The following is a 21270-nucleotide window of genomic DNA, read 5'->3' as shown; positions in this document are numbered from 1 at the left end:
AAACGAAACTAAACAAATTTATTGACAGCGCACATGTCTAGAAACCAGTTTCCCACTAAACAATAGACAGACAGATATATAACTGCATATGTATATATATATATTCAAAAGTAGTGGGACGCCTGCCTTTACACGCACATGAACTTTAATGGCATCCCAGAATGGTGGAACATTCCCAAAGACACACTCCTAAACCTTGTGGACGGCCTTCCCAGAAGAGTTGAAGCTGTTATAACTGCAAAGGGTGGGCCAACTCAATATTGAACCCTACGGACCAAGACTGAGATGTCAATAAAGTTAATGTGCAGGTAAAGGCAGGCGTCCCAATACTTGTGACAATATTGTGTGTATATATATATATATATATATACACACAGTATCTCACAAAAGTAAGTACACGCCTCACATTTTAGTTTAAAAGCTTGTATAACAGTGTAAATTTGCTGTCCCCTCAAAATAACTCAACACACAGCCATTAATGTCTAAACTGCTGGCAACAGAAATGTCCAAATTGGGCCCAAAGTGTCAATATTTTGTGTGGCTACCATTATTTTCCAGCACTGCCTTCACCCTCTTGGGCATGGAGATCACCAGAGCTTCACAGGTTGCCACTGGAGTCCTCTTGTTCAATAGGGTTTAGGTCTGGAGACATGCTTGGCCAGTCCATCACCTTTACCCTCAGCTTCTTTAGCAAGGCAGTGGTCGTCTTGGAGGTGTGTTTTGGGGTCGTTATGTTGGAATACTGCCCTGTGGCCCAGTCAGGGAGGAGATCATGCTCTGCTTCAGTATGTCACAGTACATGTTGGCATTCATGGTTTCCCTCAATGAACTGTAGTTCCCCAGTGCCGGCAGCACTCTTGCAGCCCCAGACCATGACACTCCCACCACCATGCTTGACTGTAGACAAGACACACTTGTCTTTGTACTCCTCACCTGGTTGCCGCCACACACACTTGTCACCATCTGAACCAAATAAGTTTATCTTGGTCTCATCCGACCACAGGACATGGTTCCAGTAATCCATGTCCTTAGTCTGCTTGTCTTCAGCAAACTGTTTGCGGGCTTTCTTGTGCATCATCTTTAGAAGAGGCTTCCTTCTGGGATGACAGCCATGCAGACCAATTTGATGCAGTGTGCGGCGTATGGTCTGAGCACTGACAGGCTGACTCCCCACCCCTACAACCTCTGCAGCAATGCTGGCAGCACTCATAAGTCTATTTCCCAAAGACAACCTCTGGATATGACGCTGAGCACGTGACCTCAACTTCTTTGGTTGACCATGGTGAGGCCTGTTCTGAGTGGAACCTGTCCTGTTATACCGCTGTATGGTCTTGGCTACCGTGCTGCAGCTCAGTTTTAGGGTCTTGGCAATCTTCTTATAGCCTAGGCCATCTTTATGTAGAGCAACAATTCTTTTTTTCAGGTCCTCAGAGAGTTCTTTGCCATGAGGTGCCATGTTGAACTTCCAGTGACCAGTATGAGAGAGTGAGAGCGATAACACCAAATTTAACACACCTGCTCCCCATTCACACCTGAGACCTTGTAACACTAAAGAGTCACATGACACCGGGGAGGGAAAATTGCTAATTGGGGCCCAATTTGGACATTTTCACTTAGGGGTGTACTCACTTTTGTCAGCAGTTTAGACAATAATGGCTGTGTGTTGAGTTATTTTGAGGGAACAGCAAATTTACACTGTTATACAAGCTGTACACTCACTACTTTACATTGTAGCAAAGTGTCATTTCTTCAGTGTTGTCACATGAAAAGATAGAGGAAAATATTTACAAAAATGTGACTGAGGGGTGTACTCACTTTTGTGAGATACTGTAAATGTCCCCTGTGGGAAGGGCCACCTAACTATTACCTGACCATCCAGTACCATTCACTTCTGACCCCTAGCACCATGCCCTCCTGACATCCCAGCCCTCCTGAACCCTCTTTTTTTAACATAGCTTGCAAATGGACCATGTTCCAAAACCAGGGTTCAGCCCTCATAGATTTCTTTTTTTTTTTCAAATTCTTTATTTAGAAAAGACATATTGTAACACAGAAACCTCAACAATGGTGTGCATACAGTGGAGCACATCCACGAACATGACCACATGCACAAATAGCACAATGTCATTGATCATAGACAAATAATTGAAGTCCAGATAGTGGACCTCAGGGTCTAGGAAGTCTCTGCATCCTGTACAGCATTTTGACGGTATGCACAGTTTAATTCAAGTGTAGAAAGAATAAGTACGACCCAGGGGGCCAAGCATCAAGGGAGAGTAAAAGAATAGGTAAAGAAAAGAAATATAAGAGGGGGGGGACCACCAACCGTTCCCTACATCTCTGACTGGGGAGCCTTTCCAGGTGTCCCCACACCCAGGGGAGTTAAGTCATCAGCTCCGCATGCTCCTCAGAATAAACAAACTCATGCCAATAAAACCATTTCTTGAGGAAATTCTCACTAAGGCTTCTGTCCGTGGCCACCATGTCCTCCATGGCATTGATTTTGGCTACTCTTTTCAACCAAACGGCCACCGTCGGCAGCTGCGTCTGCTTCCAGAACAGTGGGATGCAGCTCTTCGCTGCTGTGAGTAGGAGAGGTAGGAATGAATCTCCCATAGATCTTACTTGGGATCTCGTGGTGGTTCAAGAGGAAGAATGCGGGGGGAACATGGTAACTCACGGTCTGTGAACTTCTGGACAATGCGATGAACCTCGGTCCAGCCCTCATAGATTTTAATAGGGGTTGCCGCTACGTTTGGATTTCAGTTGCCAACTGAACGCTCATAACGATTTATGAGTTAAAAAAAACACAATCAAATTTTTTTCATTATAATTTTTCTTTTTTTTTGTTTGGTTTCAACTCAGGTGTAGAATATGCAAAAAAAAATATAATGTACCGAAAAAAGAATCTGTAAGTGTATTTAAAAAATAGGCTGCAGTTTTAGAAATCTCCACAAGGCGGTGAGCTCGCTTTTTGTTAACGGAACGCACAGACAGGAAGTGATGTCATATATGGACAGGAAGTGACGTCATATATGGACAGGAAGTGATACCCAACAAAACACAGGAAGTGAAAAAAAGATAAAGGCAGTAAATTCCTGGGCGAGTCAGGAGGAGGTAGAGAGGAGATATTGCTGGAACTGGGAGAAGGTAATAAGACAAATATTGAGTCTCAGAAGTACAACTGTGGTACTGTAGGTCATGTGCATGCTCCTTTCCGATCTCTCCCTATACATATTAAGAAAAACTTGCTTTTGTGGGATACTTCAATAACGTGGAGAGAGGTGTGAAAATTATTGATGATCCTAGGTTCGTTGACGCCATTAATGCTGTTGACCTCTTCACTGGTCTTTTCTTCGGGGAGGCAAACTCGAGCTCTCCATGTTTGAAAAGAAGCTGGTAGAGTGAACCTACGGGACGTGTGACGTCCCGATAGTTCCTTGTTACCGTTTTCCAGATTTAATCAGAAGTATCGTATTTTGCAGTTACGTGTTCTACAATACGCACAACTTAAGAGTTTCCCTATTTTGGTTCTGGGAAAACCATAAAGCTTCACCCGTTTTTTTTTTATGCATTTATTGGATAAGCCATCTGAAAAGTGTGGACTTTCATGATTTTATCATTTTCTGAGGGAAGACCAGGGTTCAGATTTTCCATTAAACTTGGATTTATAGCCGTATGGGCAGGATTTTGAGTATGCCACCAGAGGAAGCCCGGTCTACTATTCTCCGTACTACCATTCTCCGTACTTCATCAGAAGTATCATATTTTGGAGTTAAACTTTCTACAATATGCATAACTTAGGAGTTATTTAAGTTCTGGGAAATACATTTTCATCAAAGCCTCATCTGAATTGTATACATTTTTTGGATAAGCCATCTGAAAAGTGTGGACCATTGTGGTTTTATCATTTTTTGAGGGAAAACAAGGGTTTGGATCCTCCATTAAACTCGGGATTTATAGCCATATGGGCAGGGTTTTGAGTATTCCACCAGAGGAAGCCTGGTCCTATATCCTTGTTACCATTCTCCATACTTCATCAGAAGTATCGTATTTTAGAATACATGTTCTACAATACACACAACTTAGGAGTCTCCATATTTCGGTTCTGGGAAATACATTTTTGTTTAAAGCCCCATCCACATTTTGCACGTTTTTTGGATAAGCTATCTGAAAAGTGTGGACTATTGGGGTTTTATCATTTTTTGGAGGAAGGCAAGGGTCGGATTCTCCATTAAGCTCAGGATTCATAGCCATATGGACAGTGTTTTGAGTATGCCACCAGAGGGAGCATGGTCCTGTATCCAGCATGGTTGTAAATGTAGTACTTAAGTGAAATTATTAAAACTTGGAGAGAGATTAAATTTCAAAATTTTCATAGAGCCCATCAGGCATTTAGGTAAAACAAAGAAAAATGAAATAAATAAAAAAAGTTTATTGGAGATCCATAAAATCAAGGAACATGACATATGTACATCAATCCAAAAAGGTGCTTAGTGGACGCGTTTCACACAAAACGTGCTTACTCAGAGTAAGGACCAGGCAGGCACCCGGATTTTTCCAGCAGCTCATCAGATCCTCACAGGTGGCTTTGAGAGGTGTGCAACCAGCTCTTTCTACCATCAGGCATTTAGTTTTGTTCCTAAATCACCAACCTCAATGTGGCTATCTATTTGTTTGAAATGTCTTCTTGACAAATCTGAACACAGAAGGTGGAAACACTGCACACCGGAACCCAACCACTATATAGTAGACGTGTGTGCTATTCGTTATGATTCGTTTTTCGGGTGAAAATTTCATTTTCTGAGATTCGGATGTATAAGAATTTCCAATTGGACACAGAAACGAATGGCAGCAAATCCGAAAAAAAAGTTATAACAAAATTAATGAATGCATTTGTTTCATTTGAATGACATCACATGATGCGATAGTAATTTGGGCCCTTGTAGGAAATAATTCCTTTTTCAAATTCGTTCAATAATTCAGATTTAGATAACGGATGGATCTGAGCTTCGCTCCACTCATTCATTTGGATGTATGTGATGCCAGTCGATATTGTCCAATCAACTCGTGCCATTTCTCTTGGTGAGTTTGACTAGCGTACGAAGATATGGATTCGTCCAACTCAATAATATACCGAATATATAGCAATCTTCCTGAAAAACTGCAATGTTTTTTGAAATCCACCCAAAACGAATGTCGAAGATACGAAATGCATTCCAAAAAACAAATCTGTTCTATATAACGAGCATGAGGAACCAAAATTCAATGAGAAAATTCATCCATAACAGAACAAAAAATTCTGGTATGCACATGTCTACTATATAAAGTGGTAAATATACGGCTTCAGCCTGAACTCCTTCTGGCTGTGCCTCTCTGACATGTTTTGCCCCCATCTACGAGGCTTAATCATAAACATGATCTCTATGATTAAGCCCGGTAGGTGGGGCGAAACATGTCAGAGGAGCATAGCCAGGAGGAGTTCAGGCTAAAGCCGTATGTTCACCTCTCTATACAGTGGTTGGGTTCCGGTGTGAGGCGTTTCCACCTTACGTTTTCTGATCTGTTTCTGTTAGCCTAGTCGAGCTTGTTTGAATGGCAGCGCCCGATCTGTGCTTTGGACTTGCAGTGCTTTGAGCGGCGCTCCAAGTTTCTTGACAAACCTAATTTGATTAATCTATTGTGCCAGTGCTGGATAATAGAGAAATCTTGGCAAAATACTATACAATTTGTGAATACTATATCGAGGACCTCCAAATTTCTGTTACCATGTATGTGCTTATTACATTATCCTTCAAAGGTGAATGAGGGTCCACAGGTAGGTGAATCGACTTGGGTACAATCAGCCTGCTCATAGATTACATGGTTCAAATTATGGCTGCTGAACCAGCCGAGATTTAAACTGTCTATGGCCAGCATACTACTCCTACTTAGAGGATTATAAGGTGATTATGTTTAGATTGTTCACGATGGATAAATTGGACACTCAGAGAAATAATGAAATATGCATAAAGAAATGTTTTTATATCTGGTCTTGCTGTATGGTGAAGTAGTTGCCTACAGATCAGCCTTGGGAAATAATGACCACTTTTTCAATATACTACATCAGTCTTTCTCAGCAAGGGTTCCCTGGAAGCCTAGGGTTCCTCCAAAGGTCATTAGGGATTCCTGTGGTAAAATTATGTAAGAGTGCAACTTATCAACTGAAAAATAGCTGAGGGTGCCTGTAATATAGTATAACAAAAGGTCCAAGAGGTACCCATGAGAACTATGAAGGAGGAATGTTGTGGTGACACCTTCATCCCAGTACAGTGCAATTAATTATCGGTTTATTATTCGTTGACAGGGAGGAATGTCCTGTTTAGATCACATAACCCAATCCATAACGATGGACCAAGACCAAAGCCAGGTGACTGAGAGAATATTAGACCTCACCCTGGAGATCATCTACCTGCTGACCGGAGAGGTGAGGAGGATTCTGGGAGGTCACATGACATCACTCTTATCTCTATTAATAAAACACAGACCTGACCGGAGAGGTGAGGAGGATTCTGGGAGGTCACATGACATCACTCTTATCTCTATTAATAAAACACAGACCTGACCGGAGAGGTGAGGAGGATTCTGGGAGGTCACATGACATCGCTCTTATCTCTATTAATAAAACACAGACCTGACCGGAGAGGTGAGGAGGATTCTGGGAGGTCACATGACATCACTCTTATCTCTATTAATAAAACACAGACCTGACCGGAGAGGTGAGGAGGATTCTGGGAGGTCACATGACATCACTCTTATCTCTATTATTAAAACACAGACCTGACCGGAGAGGTGAGGAGGATTCTGGGAGGTCACATGACATCACTCTTATCTCTATTATTAAAACACAGACCTGACCGGAGAGGTGAGGAGGATTCTGGGAGGTCACATGACATCACTCTTATCTCTATTAATAAAACACAGACCTGACTGGAGAGGTGAGGAGGATTCTGGGAGGTCACATGACATCACTCTTATCTCTATTATTAAAACACAGACCTGACCGGAGAGGTGAGGAGGATTCTGGGAGGTCACATGACATCACTCTTATCTCTATTATTAAAACACAGACCTGACCGGAGAGGTGAGGAGGATTCTGGGAGGTCACATGACATCACTCTTATCTCTATTAATAAAACACAGACCTGACTGGAGAGGTGAGGAGGATTCTAGGATGTCTTTAGTGATTATTTTCTTTTTTACTCAGGATTATAAAGTAGTGAAGAACATTTCTGGTGATCCATTAACACCCAGCAGCTGTCTTCATGGGGCATCACCCATCACAGCGCCTCCACCTCACCGCCTGACACCTGAGAGCAAAGAAAAGAAGATTCTAGAAGTCACTAAGAAGATCATTGAGCTGCTGGCAAGAGAGGTGAGCGGTGCCGGGAATTCTGGGACATTATCCAGTAACAGACAAGGGATGTGTCTGGATGGTGACTGTATCATTGTGTGTGTCAGGTTCCTATAAGGTGTCAGGATGTCACTGTCTATTTCTCCATGGAGGAGTGGGAGTATTTAGAAGGACACAAGGATCTCTACAAGGACGTCATGATGGAGAATCAGCCGCCCCTCACATCACCGGGTAAGAGGAGACTTTATTGTAAAGGAGAGAGCAGTACGGAGGGTCCACCTAGATCCCCCATCATCTGATAAACACAAAGAAACAATGTATTCAGTCAGTGTGTGTGTTTCCTACAGATGGATTCAGTAATGGGAACCCACCAGAGAGATGTCCCCTTCCTCTGTATCCCCGGCATTCTACACAGAAAGGTCACACCATCCCTCACCGTCATCAGGTAGGTGGGACCAACCTAAAAAAGTGTTCTAAGCTATTAGAGGACATTCTTCTATGTAATCTCCTGTTACTTTTTACAAATCTATTCTATCATCTTTGGGGTTTAGGCTGAAGAACTGAAAGACATCAAAGTTGAGGATAAAGAGGAAGAAGAGAGGTTGGTGAGTGGAGATCAGCAGTCTATGGAGGAGGGGGAGACGATTATGGAAAGTAAACAGGAGGGATCTTCTCTATATATGGACACAAGTAAGTCATAAACACTAAATGCAAAAACCTTTCACATTTTTATTCTACTTCCAGTATAAAGTCTGTATATACATTGTTAGGTTGAAATCCAACACATGTCTACATAGTTCACCTACAAAAGAAAAATCCAAAGTGCCAGTTGATCAAGAGGAGGGCAGAAAAGCCACATAAAGTTTGTCCCAATTTTCTTCAGGTTCAAAGAATCCCCAAAGACAGTCCGATACCTCCCCAAATCCACATTCTACAGGGATTCTTCCTACAAATATTACAAGCGCTTCCAGTCAGCTAGAACAAGTCTCTTTGGAAGGTTATTCCTCATCTTTACATAGTTACATAGTAGGTGAGGTTGAAAAAAGACACAAGTCCATCAAGTCCAACCTATGTGTGTGATTATATGTCAGTATTACATTGTATATCCCTGTATGTTGCGGTCGTTCCAGATGCTTATCTAATAGTTTCTTGAAACTATCGATGCCTCCCGCTGAGACCACCGCCTGTGGAAGGGAATTCCACATCCTTGCCGCTCTTACAGTAAAGAACCCTCTACGTAGTTTAAGGTTAAACCTCTTTTTTTCTAATTTTAATGAGTGGCCACGAGTCTTGTTAAACTCCCTTCCGCGAAAAAGTTTTATCCCTTTTGTGGGGTCACCAGTACCGTATTTGTAAATTGAAATCATATCCCCTCTCAAGCGTCTCTTCTCCAGAGAGAATAAGTGTGTTCTTTCTCTCTGATCTTTCTTAATTGATCTTGCTGAGAGAAATATCAAACGGGATCCTAGCCATTTTTTAAGTTGGCTGTAGAGAGTACAAATCTAAGAGAACTGATTTTGTAAAGGGACTGTAACATTAGTCTTATCTAAGTTGTTCCCAATCTCTGATGCAGCTTACACACGGGCGGACTTTTCGATTGGACTGGTCCGATGGTCTACCCAACGGACTTTCCCAACGAACGGACTTGCCTACACATGATCACACCAAAGCCCGACGGATTCGTACGTGATGACTTACGACCGGACTAAAATAAGGAAGTTGATAGCCAGTAGCCAATAGCTGCCCTAGCGTCGTTTTTTGTCCGTCGGACTAGCATACAGACGAGCGGACTTTTCGACCGGGCTCGAGTCCGTCGGAAAGATTTGAAACATGTTTCAAGTCCGTCAGATTTTCGACCGAAAAAGTCCGCTGCAGGTCCGATGGAGCCCACACGCGGTCGAATTGTCCGCCGGACTCGGTCCGTCAGACCAGTCCGGTCGAAAAGTCCGCTCGTGTGTACGAGGCCTTACTGTCTCCTGTCCTCAGTCTCCAACTTCTCTTGTAGCGTCTCATCACTCTCTGACCATCTCCTATGAAATGGCCGCAGTCTCAGACAATCAGTCGTAGTACAATTAGGTCCACAAATATAATAATATTCATTGTTTTCATAGGGCGGAAATTAAAAAGCCAGTACAAAATATTCCAAACATTAAACAAGGCACGCGGACCAACAACACAATAGTGGTCAACCATTGACAGGTGTGAGCAATACAATGCAAATAGGTATAACCAGTGTATGACCTGAGGGCCCTGTCAACAAGGTTCTGCAAATGCCAAACGAAAAAGGTAGGGAACACCTGGGGAGGGAGGAGGAAGGAGAAAGATAGGAAGAGGGAGTTGGGAGGTGAGGGGGAGGCTTGAGAGTACTCCTTGGACTTTGGGTGTGAGGGGGAGGCTTGAGAGTACTCCTTGGACTTTGGGTGTGAGGGGGAGGCTTGAGATTACTCCTTGGACTTTGGGTGTGAGGGGGAGGCTTGAGAGTACTCCTTGGACTTTGGGTGTGAGGGGGAGGCTTGAGAGTACTCCTTGGATTTTGGGTGTGAGGGGGAGGCTTGAGAGTACTCCTTGGACTTTGGGTGTGAGGGGGAGGCTTGAGAGTACTCCTTGGATTTTGGGTGTGAGGGGGAGGCTTGAGAGTACTCCTTGGACTTTGGGTATGAGGGGAAAGGCTTGAGAGTGCTCCTTGAACTTTGGGTTAAGTAGAGTGGCACCTCACAGATCCAGTATCCGAGGGCATACATTTCGAGCTCCAAGGATCCCATTTTTTTGAAAGCTACGTATAGCGTCAGTAAGTTTGGCCGTCAATTCATCATTCCTAAGCACCCAGTGTACCTTAGATTCTACAGCTTCAAGTGAGAGTATGTTCAAGGACCAAGCTCTGGCTATAATTTGAGTGGCCCCTTACAGATCCAGTATCCGAGGGCATACATTTCGAGATTCAAGGATCCCATGTTTTATGAAAGGTTTGCATAGTGTCTGTACGTTTTTGACAGTCAATTTATCATTCGTGAGCATCCAGTGTACCTTCAATTTTACAGTTTTGAGGGAAACCTCTGGCTATAATTTGCTTGGCGGTTGTAATTATATGGGTCATAAATCTAATTTGGCGTTTGGGAAGCCCATCTGGTCTCAGGTTAAGCAGTGCCAGCATCGGGATATCAGCCTCCAAAAAGGTATTCACAACATATTGTAGACCTGGGTCCATAGACCATGAGCCAGTTGGGCAGGTCCACCGTACGTGAACATAAGTGCACTGGTGTGACTTCCTTGGTGTCCTTCTGGTGAACCCTCTGTATTTACTTTCATTAAGTCTTCTCTTGGTTGTAGTTTTTGACAACGACACTCCCACCACCTGGAGAGTGTTCCTGACTTGGCTAGACGTCATGAAGGAGTTTATCTTCAACATCTACAACATATTGTAGACCTGGGTCCATAGACCATGAGCCAGTTGGGCAGGTCCACCATACGTGAATGTAAGTGCCCCGGTGTGACTTCCTTGGTGTCCTTCTGGTGAACCCTCTGCATTTACTTTCATTAAGTCTTCTCTTGGTTGTAGACTTTGACAACGACACTCCCACCACCTGGAGAGTGTTCTTGACTTGGCTAGACCTCATGAAGGAGTTTATCTTCAACATTAAAGGAATTCTGCAATCTTTTAGCAACAGTTGTCTTCTGGGGTTGTCCAGGTCTTTCGGTGTTGCTGAGCTGATCAGTTCCTGCCTTCTTTTCAAGCTTCCCCTGAATCGTTGATTTGGCCTCTCCTCACATTTTTGCTGTCTCTGTGATGGGTTAGGTTTGATTTCTCAGGTTAACCATTGTACTGACGGTTCTTCGGAGCTCTTATTGAGAGACCACAACAGATTATCGAATGCAAACTCAACATTTGTGGTCAGATGTTTAGTCCTAGATCAGCACACATGATTTCTGAATGTAAGGTATGAAGAACACTTCTAAAACGTATTTAAAAATTGTTTTCCAACAGGTGGATGCGGTCTCCAGAACATCTCTGAGGGAAACCCTAATTTAGCTTCAAATTGCAATGCAAATGATGACATCACACAACAATTTCCGGGAGAAAACTTTATTGCTCAGAATACACCGAGAGCAACGGATCCCTCTGATCCTCAGGAGGCATCTGATGTATCACATGATGTGACTCCAGAGACCCATCTCAGATCTCAAAGTATGGAGAGATCAACAGATCCATCTAATCCCAAGGAACCGTCCTCAAGACACGAAGGAGCTCACACGGGAGAGAGTTCGTTGTCATGTTCGGTGTGCGGGAAACCTTTCACTAAAAACAGTGCGCTTCTTAGACACGAGAAAAGTCACGCGGGTGAGCGTCCCTATTCATGTCCGGAGTGCGGGAAATCTTTCACTAGGAAAAAAGAATTCCTTAGTCACCAGAAAAGTCACACGGTTGAGCGTCCCTTTTCATGTTCCGAGTGCGGGAAGTGTTTCCATCAGAAAGGGAGCCTGGTTACACACCAGAGAAGTCATACAGGTGAGCGTCCCTATTTATGTACGGGGTGCGGGAGTTGTTTCGGTAATAGACAAGTACTTCTTATACACCAGAGAAGTCACACAGGAAAATGTCCTTATTCATGTTCAGAATGCGGGAAAAGTTTCCCTGATAGAATAGACTTTTTTAGGCACCAGAAAATTCACACTGATGAGCGTCCTTATTCATGTCCAGAGTGCGGGAAATCTTTCGCTCTAAAACAAAAGCTTGATAAACACCAGAGAGTTCACACAGGTGAGCATCCTTTTTCATGTTCGGAGTGCGGGAAATCTTTTATTAGGAGGGTGAACCTTTTCGGACATCAGAAAATTCACACACGCTTACAGGGCGGGGGGAGTGGGAAACGCTCATAACAGGCGTGATAGGTTTGTAGAGCTAGAAAATCTATAGAGGTATATCAGGAAACTTAACCTCAGATTATGTGGGGGAGTATATACTCAGGCGTTGCCCTCTGTGTGCCCCCCCCCTCACTAGCACTAGCCCTCTCCCCTCCCAAAGCACCCCCAGCACATATCTGACCCTGACCCCCCTCACTAGCACTAGCCCTCTCCCCTCCCAAAGCACCCCCAGCACATATCTGACCCCCCCACTTGCACTAACCCTCTCCCCTCCCAAAGCACCCCCAGCACATATCTAACCCCCCTCACTAGCACTAGCCCTTTCCCCTCCCAAAGCACCCCCAGCACATATCTGACCCCCCTCACTAGCACTAGCCCTCTCTCCTCCCAAAGCACCCCCAGCACATATCTGACTCCGCTCCCCCCGACTAGCACTAGCCCTCAGTCCTTCCAAAGCACCCCCAGCACATATCTGACTCCGCTCCCCCCGACTAGCACTAGCCCTCTCTCCTCCCAAAGCATCCCCAGCACATATCTGACTCCACTCCCCCCGACTAGCACTAGCCCTCTCTCCTCCCAAAGCACCCCCAGCACATATCTGACTCCGCTCCCCCCGACTAGCACTAGCCCTCTCTCCTCCCAAAGCACCCCCAGCACATATCTGACTCCGCTCCCCCCGACTAGCACTAGCCCTCTCTCCTCCCAAAGCACCCCCAGCACATATCTGACTCCGCTCCCCCCGACTAGCACTAGCCCTCTCTCCTCCCAAAGCACCCCCAGCACATATCTGACTCCGCTCCCCCCGACTAGCACTAGCCCTCTCTCCTCCCAAAGCACCCCCAGCACATATCTGACTCCGCTCCCCCCGACTAGCACTAGCCCTCTCTCCTCCCAAAGCACCCCCAGCACATATCTGACTCCGCTCCCCCCCGACTAGCACTAGCCCTCTCTCCTCCCAAAGCACCCCCCAGCACATATCTGACCCCCTGCACTAGCACTAACCCCTTTCCCCTCCCAAAGCATCCCCCCAGCACATATCTGACCCCACCCCCCCACTATCACTAGCCCCATCTTCTACCAAAGCACCCCCAGCACATATCTGACCCCCCCCGCTAGCACTAGCCCTCTCTCCTCCCAAAGCACCCCCAGCACATATTTGTACCCCCTCACTAGCACTAACCCTCTCCCCTCCCAAAGTACCCCCCACACATATCTGACCCCACCCCCCACTAGCACTGACCCTCTCTCCTCCCAAAGCACCCCCCAGCACATATCTTACCCCACTCCCCCCACAAGCACTAGCCCTCTCCCCTCCCAAAGTACCCCCCACACATATCTGACCCCACCCCCCACTAGCACTGACCCTCTCTCCTCCCAAAGCACCCCCCAGCACATATCTTACCCCACTCCCCCCACAAGCACTATCCACACACAATCTAATTTTCCGACAGGGTCCGGTCCGCCGGACCAAGTCTGCCGGAAAGTCAGCTCGTGTGTACACGGCATTAAGCATTCCAAAACTTGACCAAACCCCTTATTCCCCTGACTTAGAACCCTGCAACTTTTGGGCTGTTTCCAAATTTTAAAAAATGTCCTCAAAGGACACTTATATGATGACGTTCCGGACATCCAGCGTGCCGCGACAAAAGGTACTGAGCAGCGTTCCTGAAAACAAATTCTAGGAATGGTTTTAGAGGCAGTGGCACAGTCGTCTTTTAGAAAACTGCGACACTTCACAAGGGGACTACTTTGAAATTGACAACAGCTGATAGTGTGTAGGTAAGCATACTTTTTTTTTTTTTTTTTACATTCCATTCCGGGAATTAATTTTATCACGCCTCGTATAATTCAAAATAAAATCCAAGTATTTTTAACTTTAATTATACAAGATTTGGTTTCAATTAAAGCACCATTTTATTGCGCGTGAATTTGTAATAAATACCTGTAAATAAAAAAATAAATGCTGTACATATTCTGATTTTCCAGAATAAATAAGAAAGCTCCACACCTTGCAATGTTCTGTTCTGGGTCCATTTCTTTGGTTACAAAATGACCATAAATTTTGGAAGATTGGTGAGTGGAATAGGCTCAGATCATAGAGAGTCGTCCATTGGGGATCCATTGGTGAGAAGGAAAGTCCAGAAGGTTTGGTTCCTCGTGTGTATCAGCTTATATTACGTGAAGTTATCACATAGAATATGCCCATTGCTGCCATCTTGGTTCTCCCCCTCATGGTCAGAGTAATAGAGTTTCATATTCATTGGTCTTCATCAGTGATCTAGAGGCCATCTCCATCTGTGGCTTGACAAATATATGTCAGGTTGTCAAACGGGGGCAAAAAAATTGTATTGTGCTCTTATATTGGTGATCAGTGGAGAAAAGCCTGTTACTTTGCTGGTGGTCAGTGGGGAGCATGTCCCTTAAATAGGTGGTCAGTGAGAAAAATGTTCCTTACATTACTGGCCACTGGCAAGATTTTACATTACATTGGTGGTCAGTGTGAATAATGTCCCCCTCATTGGTGGTCAGTGGGAAGAATGCCTCTTATATTGGTTGTTGGTAGGAAGAATGTCCCATACATTGGAGGCCAGTGGGAAGAATGTCCCTTACATTGTAGGTCAGTGGGAAGAATGTCCCTTACATTGGAGGTCAGTGGGAAGAATGTCCCTTACATTGTAGGTCAGTAGGAAGAATGTCCCTTACATTGGAGGTCAGTGGGGAGAATGTCCCTTACATTGGAGGTCAGTGGGAAGAATGCCCCTTACATTGGAGGTCAGTGGGAAGAATGTCCCCTACATTGGTGGTCAATGGGAAGAATGCCCCTACATTGGAGATCAGTGGGGAGAATGTCCCTTACATTGGAGGTCAGTGGGAAGAATGTCCCTTACATTGGGGGTCAGTGGGAAGAATGTCCCTTACATTGGAGGTCAGTGGGAAGAATTTTCCTTACATTGGAGGTCAGTGCTAAGAATGTCCCTTACATTGGAGGTCAGTGGGAAGAATGCCCCTTACATTGGAGATCAGTGGGGAGAATGTCCCCTACATTGGAGGTCAGTGGGAAGAATGTCCCTTACATTGGTGATCAATGGGAAGAATGCCCCTTACATTGGAGATCAGTGGGGAGAATGTCCCTTACATTAGAGGTCAGTGGGGAGAATGTCCCTTACATTAGAGGTCAGTGGGAAGAATGCCCCTTACATTGGTGATTAGTGAGAAGAATGTCCCTTACATTGGAGGTCAGTGGGAAGAATGTCCCTTACATTGGTGGTCAATGGGAAGAATGCCCCTTACATTGGAGATCAGTGGGGAGAATGTCCCTTACATTAGAGGTCAGTGGGAAGAATGTCCCTTTACATTGGATGTCAGTGGGAAGGATGTCCCTTACATTTGAGGTTGGTAGGAAGAATGTCCCATATATTGGTGGTCAGTGGGAAGAATGCTCCTTACATTGGTGGCCAGTGAGAAGAATTTCCCCTTACATTGGTGGCCAGTGGGAAGAATGTCCCCTTACATTGGTGGCCAGTGGGAAGAATGTCCCTTACATTGGAAGTCAGTGGGGAAAATGTCCTTTAATTTGGAGTACTGCCCTTCCTAGAGATGCTTTCAGGCCTTCACTGCAGAAGTTATTTCTTGTTCGTTGATCTTTCTACCTTCACTTTTGTCAGACAAGTGAAATGCATGTTCAGTTGGGTTGAAGTCAGTGACTTCCAGTATTTACTTAAATCTGAGCAGATACACTTCATAATTGATTCTGCTGCTTCTCTCAGCAGTCATCATCATCATCAATAAACATGAATAGCCCGATCCCTCTGGTATCCATACCATAACACTGCCTCCATCATGTTTCACATATGCTGCAGAATGCTTCGGGTCACGAGCCATTTCTTCCCTTCTCCATACTCTTCTCTTCCAGTCATTCTTATACATATTCTCTGGACAGATGAACCTGAGAACAATATGTTCCAGAGCGGGATAAGCTTTTGGGGAACTTTTCCTGCAAAGTTTTTTTTTCGTTGTTGACCTTCCTATACTTAAGGCTTACCAATGGTAGGAAACTTCTGGTGATCCCTCTGTATTAGCTTTCATGAAGTCTTCTCTTGGTTATAGACTTTGACAATGACACTCCCACCACCTGGAGAGTGTTCTTGACTTGGCTAGACGTCATGAATGAGTTTATCTTCAACATTAAAGGAATTCTGCAATCCTATAGCACAGTAGTCTTGTTGAGGTTGTCCAGGTCTTCTCCAGGTCTTTTTCAGTGATGCTGAGCTGACCAGATCATTCCTTCTTTTTAAGCTTCTGCCGAATCATAGATTTTGGCCTCTCCTCACATTTCTGGTGTCTCTGTGATGGGTTAGGTTTGATTTCTCAGCCTATTGATATCCTGCTTTACTTGTATGGACAGCTCTTCGGAGCTCTTATTGAGAGACCACAGCAACAGATTATAGAATGCAAACTCAACATTTGTGGTCAGATGTTTAGTCCTAGATCAGCACACATGATTTCTGAATGTAAGGTATGAAGAACACTTCTAAAACGTATTTAAAAATTGTTTTCCAACAGGTGGATTCGATCTCCAGAACATCTCTGAGGGAAACCCTAATTTATCTTCAAATTGCAATGCAAAGGATGACCTCACACAACAATTTCCGGGAGAAAACTTTATTACTCAGAATACACAGAAAGCAATGGATCCCTCCGATCCTCAGGAGGCATCTGATGTATCACATGATGGAACTCCAGATAAGCGTCTCAGATCTCAAAGTATTGAGAGATCAACAGATCCATCTAATCCCAAGGAACCGTCCTCAAGACACGAAGGAGCTCACACGGGAGAGAGTTCATTGTCATGTTCGGTGTGCGGGAAATGTTTCACTAAAAACAGCGCGCTTCTTAGACATGAGAAAAGTCACGCGGGTGAGCGTCCCTATTCATGTCCAGAGTGCGGGAAATCCTTCACTAGGAAAGAAGAATTTCTTAGTCACCAGAAAAGTCACACGGGTGAGCAACCCTATTCATGTTCAGAGTGCGGGAAGTGTTTCAATCAAAAAGGAAGCCTGGTTTCACACCAGAGATGTCACACGGGTGAGCGTCCCTATTTGTGTTCAGAGTGCGGGGAAAGTTTCAGTAATAAACAGGTACTTCTTACACACCAAAGAATTCACACAGGGGAAAGTCAATATTCATGTTCAGAATGCGGGGAAAGTTTCCCTCAGAGGGTAGACTTTCTTAGGCATCAGAAAGTACACACGGTGGAGCGCCCCCATTCCTGTTCAGAGTGCGGGAAATGTTTCATAAAGAAATCATACCTTCTTGTACACCAGAGAAGTCACACGGGTGAGCGTCCCTATTCATGTTCAGAGTGCGGGAAATGCTTCAGTCAGAAAACCTCCTTCCTTAGACACCAAGGAATTCACACGGGTGAGCTTCCCCATACATGTCCAGAGTGCGGGAAATGTTTTGTTCTGAAAGCAGACTTTCTTTTACATCAGAGGATTCACACAGGTGACTATCCCTATTCGTGCTCAGAGTGTGGAAAAGGTTTCACTTGCAAAGGAAACCTTCTTACTCACCAGAAAATTCACACGGGGGAGCGTCCTTTTTCGTGCTCAGAGTGCGGGAGATGTTTCAGTCAGAAAGCGAGCCTTCTCAGACACCAGAGATATCACACGGGCGAGCGTCCCTATTCGTGCTCTGAGTGCGGGAAATGCTTCACCGAGAAAGTAAGCCTTGATAGACACCAGCGGCGCCACGCGGACGTGCGTCCTTTTTCATGTGTAGATTGCGGGAAAAAATTTTATGAAAAAGGGGGCCTTGATAGACATCGGACCATTCACACGGGCGTGCGGCCTTTCCCGTGTTCGGAGTGCGAGAAATCTTTTGTTCGGAGAGTAGACATTCTCAGACATCAGAAAACTCACGCTGGCTTACAGAGCGAGGGGAGGGGGAAGGGCGGGGAGAGTGGGAAACCCTCAAAACAGGCGTGATAGGTTTGTAGAACCTAGAAAGTCTAGAGATAGAGGTACACCAGGAAACTTTTGTAATCCCCTCAACCTCAGATTATCTGGGTGGGTAGATACTCAGGCGTTGCCCTCTGGGTGCCCTAAAAAATACTAAATTGTGGTTTGACTGCTATGTGTCCTTCAGGGAATGAATTATAGTTATATGGTCCCTCAGAAAAACACAACCATTCCAATGACATACTAATTGTGGTAATCCATGGGCAATATGACAACACATGGGCAACACATGAGCAATCCTGACAGCCAGATAGGCAACAAGGGTGGGTAACATAATGGAAACCAGGACAATGCCGATACAACCGTACCGATACACCAATGAAGCAACGGCAAAACATAGCGGAGACGAATCATGGAACGTCCAACCCAATCAGGACTTCTCCTGCATCAATGGACCTTTTTATAAGTTGCATGGAATTGCTCACTTGTGGAAACTGGCTTTTCAGACTATGTATGGTTAAAAATAAAATCGAAATATTTTTTTCACTTTAATTGTGCAAGGTTTGGTTTCCATTAAAACTCAGTTTTATCGTGTGTTCCTTTCGTATAAATACCTGTAATAAAAAAAAAAAAATATATATATATATATATATTCTGATTTTACGAAATAAATAAGAAAGCTCCATTCTTTACAATGTTCTGTTCTGAGTCCCTTTCTTTGGTTACAAATGACCATCATTGTTGGGAGATTGGCGATTGGAATAGGCTCAGTTCGTAGAGAGTCGTCCATCGGGGTTCCATTGGTGGGAAGGAGAGTCCAGAAGGTTCGGTTCCTCATGTGCTTATATTTTAAAGACACGTGAAGCTTTCACATTGAATATTCCCATTGTTGCCATCTTGATTCTCCTTCTCAAGGCCATAGGCTACAAAATTTCAATTTCATTGACTTCATCAATGATTCCTTGGTGGCCTAAGGAATATTTAGGGGTCAGATAGTCAAATGGGGACACACAAATGTATTGTCCCCTTTATATTGGTGCTCAGAGTAGAGAAAGGCCTGTTACTTTTCTGGCCACCGGCAAGAATGTCCCTTACAGCGGAGGTCAGTGGAAGGATACCCCTTATATTGGTGGTCAGCGGGAAGAATGTCCCTTACAATGATGATCACTGGCAAGAATGTCCACTACATTTGCAGTTGGTGAGTGCAGTCTCCCTTACATTGGTGGTTAGTGGGAATAATGTCTCTTACATTGGTGGCCATTGGGAAGAACGTCCCTTACATTGACGATCACTGGCAAGAATGTCCACTACATTGGTAGTCAATGAGAGCAATCCCTTTGATTAGTGGCCCATAGAAAAAATGCTCCTTATATTTGTGGTCAGGGGCAACAATGTCCCTTACATTGGTGGCCAGTGGAAAAGCGTCCCTTACATTGATGATCACTGGCAAGAATGTCAATGAGAGCAATTTCCCTTACATTGGTGATCAATCAGTAGGAAGAATGCCCCTTACATTAGTGGCCAGTGGGAAGAATGCTCCTTACATTGGTGGTCAGTGGGAAGAATGTCCCTTACATTGGTGGCCAGTGGAAAGAATGTCTCTTACATTGATGATCACTGACAAGAATGTCAATGAGAGCAATCTCCCTTACATTGGTGGTCAGTGGGAAGAATGCTCCTTACATTTTTGGTCAGTGGGAAGAATGTCCCTTACATTGGTGATCATTAGGAAGAATGTCCCTTACATTGGTGATCAGTTGGAAGAATGCTCCTTACATTGGTGGTCAGTGAGAAGAATGACCCTTTATATTGTTGGTCAGTGAGAAGAATGTCCCTTTATATTGTTGGTCAGTGAGAAGAATGTCCCTTACATTGGTGATTATTGGGAAGAATGTCCCTTACATTGGTGGTCAATGGGAAGAATGCTCCTTACATTCATGATCAGTGGGGAAAATGTCCCTTATGTTGGTGGTTAGTGGGAATAATACGGATTCTTTCATGCCTTGTGGCTGTGCCAACAAATACAAAGGTTTTGGTCACAAATACATAAATTTCTTAAGCTGGCTATGGGTCTACCGAATGTTACGTTTCCCAAGGTTCTGTTAGGACTGATGGAACTCATCCTGGTTGGTTCTCAAACTAAGAAATCGCTGTGTATACTCTGTTAACTGTCCCAAGGCTGTGCCCACAAATACAAAGGTCTTGGTCACAAAAATGTGAATTTCTTGAGTTGGGCATGAGTCTCCTGAATGTTAAGTACAGTATCTCAAGGTTTATCTGTTAGGACTGGTGGTGAAACTCATCCCCGTTGGTCCTCAAACTAAAAAATTGCTGTGTATACTCCGTTAAGTGTCCCAAGGCTGTGCCCACAAATACAAAGGTCTTGGTCACAGTAATGTGAATTTCTTGAGTTGGCCATGAGTCTCCTGAATGTTAAGTTCAGTATCTCAAGGTTTGTCTGTTAGGACTGGTGGTGGAACTCATCCCCGTTGGTCCTCAAACTAAGAAATTGCTGTGTATACTCAGTTAAGTGTCCCAAGGCCGTGCCCACAAATACTAAGGTCTTGGTCACAGAAATGTGAATTTCTTGAGTTGGGCATGAGTCTCCTGAATGTTAAGTATCTCAAGGTTTGCCTGTTAGGACTGGTGGAACTCATCCCCGTTGGTCCTCAAACTAAGAAATTGCTGTGTATACTCCGTTAAGTGTCCCAAGGCTGTGCCCACAAATACAAAGGTCTTGGTCACAGAAATGTGAATTTCTTGAGTTGGGCATGAGTCTCCTGAATGTTAAGTATCTCAAGGTTTGCCTGTTAGGACTGGTGGTGGAACTCATCCCCGTTGGTCCTCAAACTAAGAAATTGCTGTGTATACTCCCTTAAGTGTCCCAAGGCTGTGCCCACAAGTACAAAGGTCTTGGTCACAGAAATGTGAATTTCTTGAGTTGGGCATGAGCCTCCTGAATGTTAAGTATCTCAAGGTTTGTCTGTTAGGACTGGTGGAACTCATCCCAGGTTGGTCTTAAGAACCTGCTGTGTATACTCTACTTTTATGCCAAAA

The 21270-nt window shown here is 44.5% G+C and overlaps 1 protein-coding gene across 1 annotated transcript in view; it reads left to right on the top strand.

The window, feature by feature from the left end:
* The first annotated feature begins 3037 nt into the window (after positions 1-3037).
* The window catches only part of LOC141105176 (uncharacterized), a 60666-nt gene continuing 42433 nt past the window's right edge, over positions 3038-21270 (top strand). The window contains exons 1-8 of the mRNA XM_073595067.1: positions 3038-3150; positions 6347-6466; positions 7247-7414; positions 7501-7624; positions 7741-7838; positions 7945-8083; positions 11376-11897; positions 16817-17980. Of these exons, the coding sequence (XP_073451168.1) occupies positions 6353-6466; positions 7247-7414; positions 7501-7624; positions 7741-7838; positions 7945-8083; positions 11376-11897; positions 16817-17980 (2329 nt within the window). The 5' untranslated portion in view covers positions 3038-3150; positions 6347-6352. The remainder of the gene's footprint in view (positions 3151-6346; positions 6467-7246; positions 7415-7500; positions 7625-7740; positions 7839-7944; positions 8084-11375; positions 11898-16816; positions 17981-21270) is intronic.

The sequence above is a fragment of the Aquarana catesbeiana genome, linkage group LG08 (genome assembly GCF_042186555.1).
Source record: "Aquarana catesbeiana isolate 2022-GZ linkage group LG08, ASM4218655v1, whole genome shotgun sequence".
NCBI classification, from domain to species: domain Eukaryota; kingdom Metazoa; phylum Chordata; class Amphibia; order Anura; family Ranidae; genus Aquarana; species Aquarana catesbeiana.
Note: the sequence above shows the minus strand (reverse complement) of the source record. Positions and strands in the feature narration are given on the sequence as shown.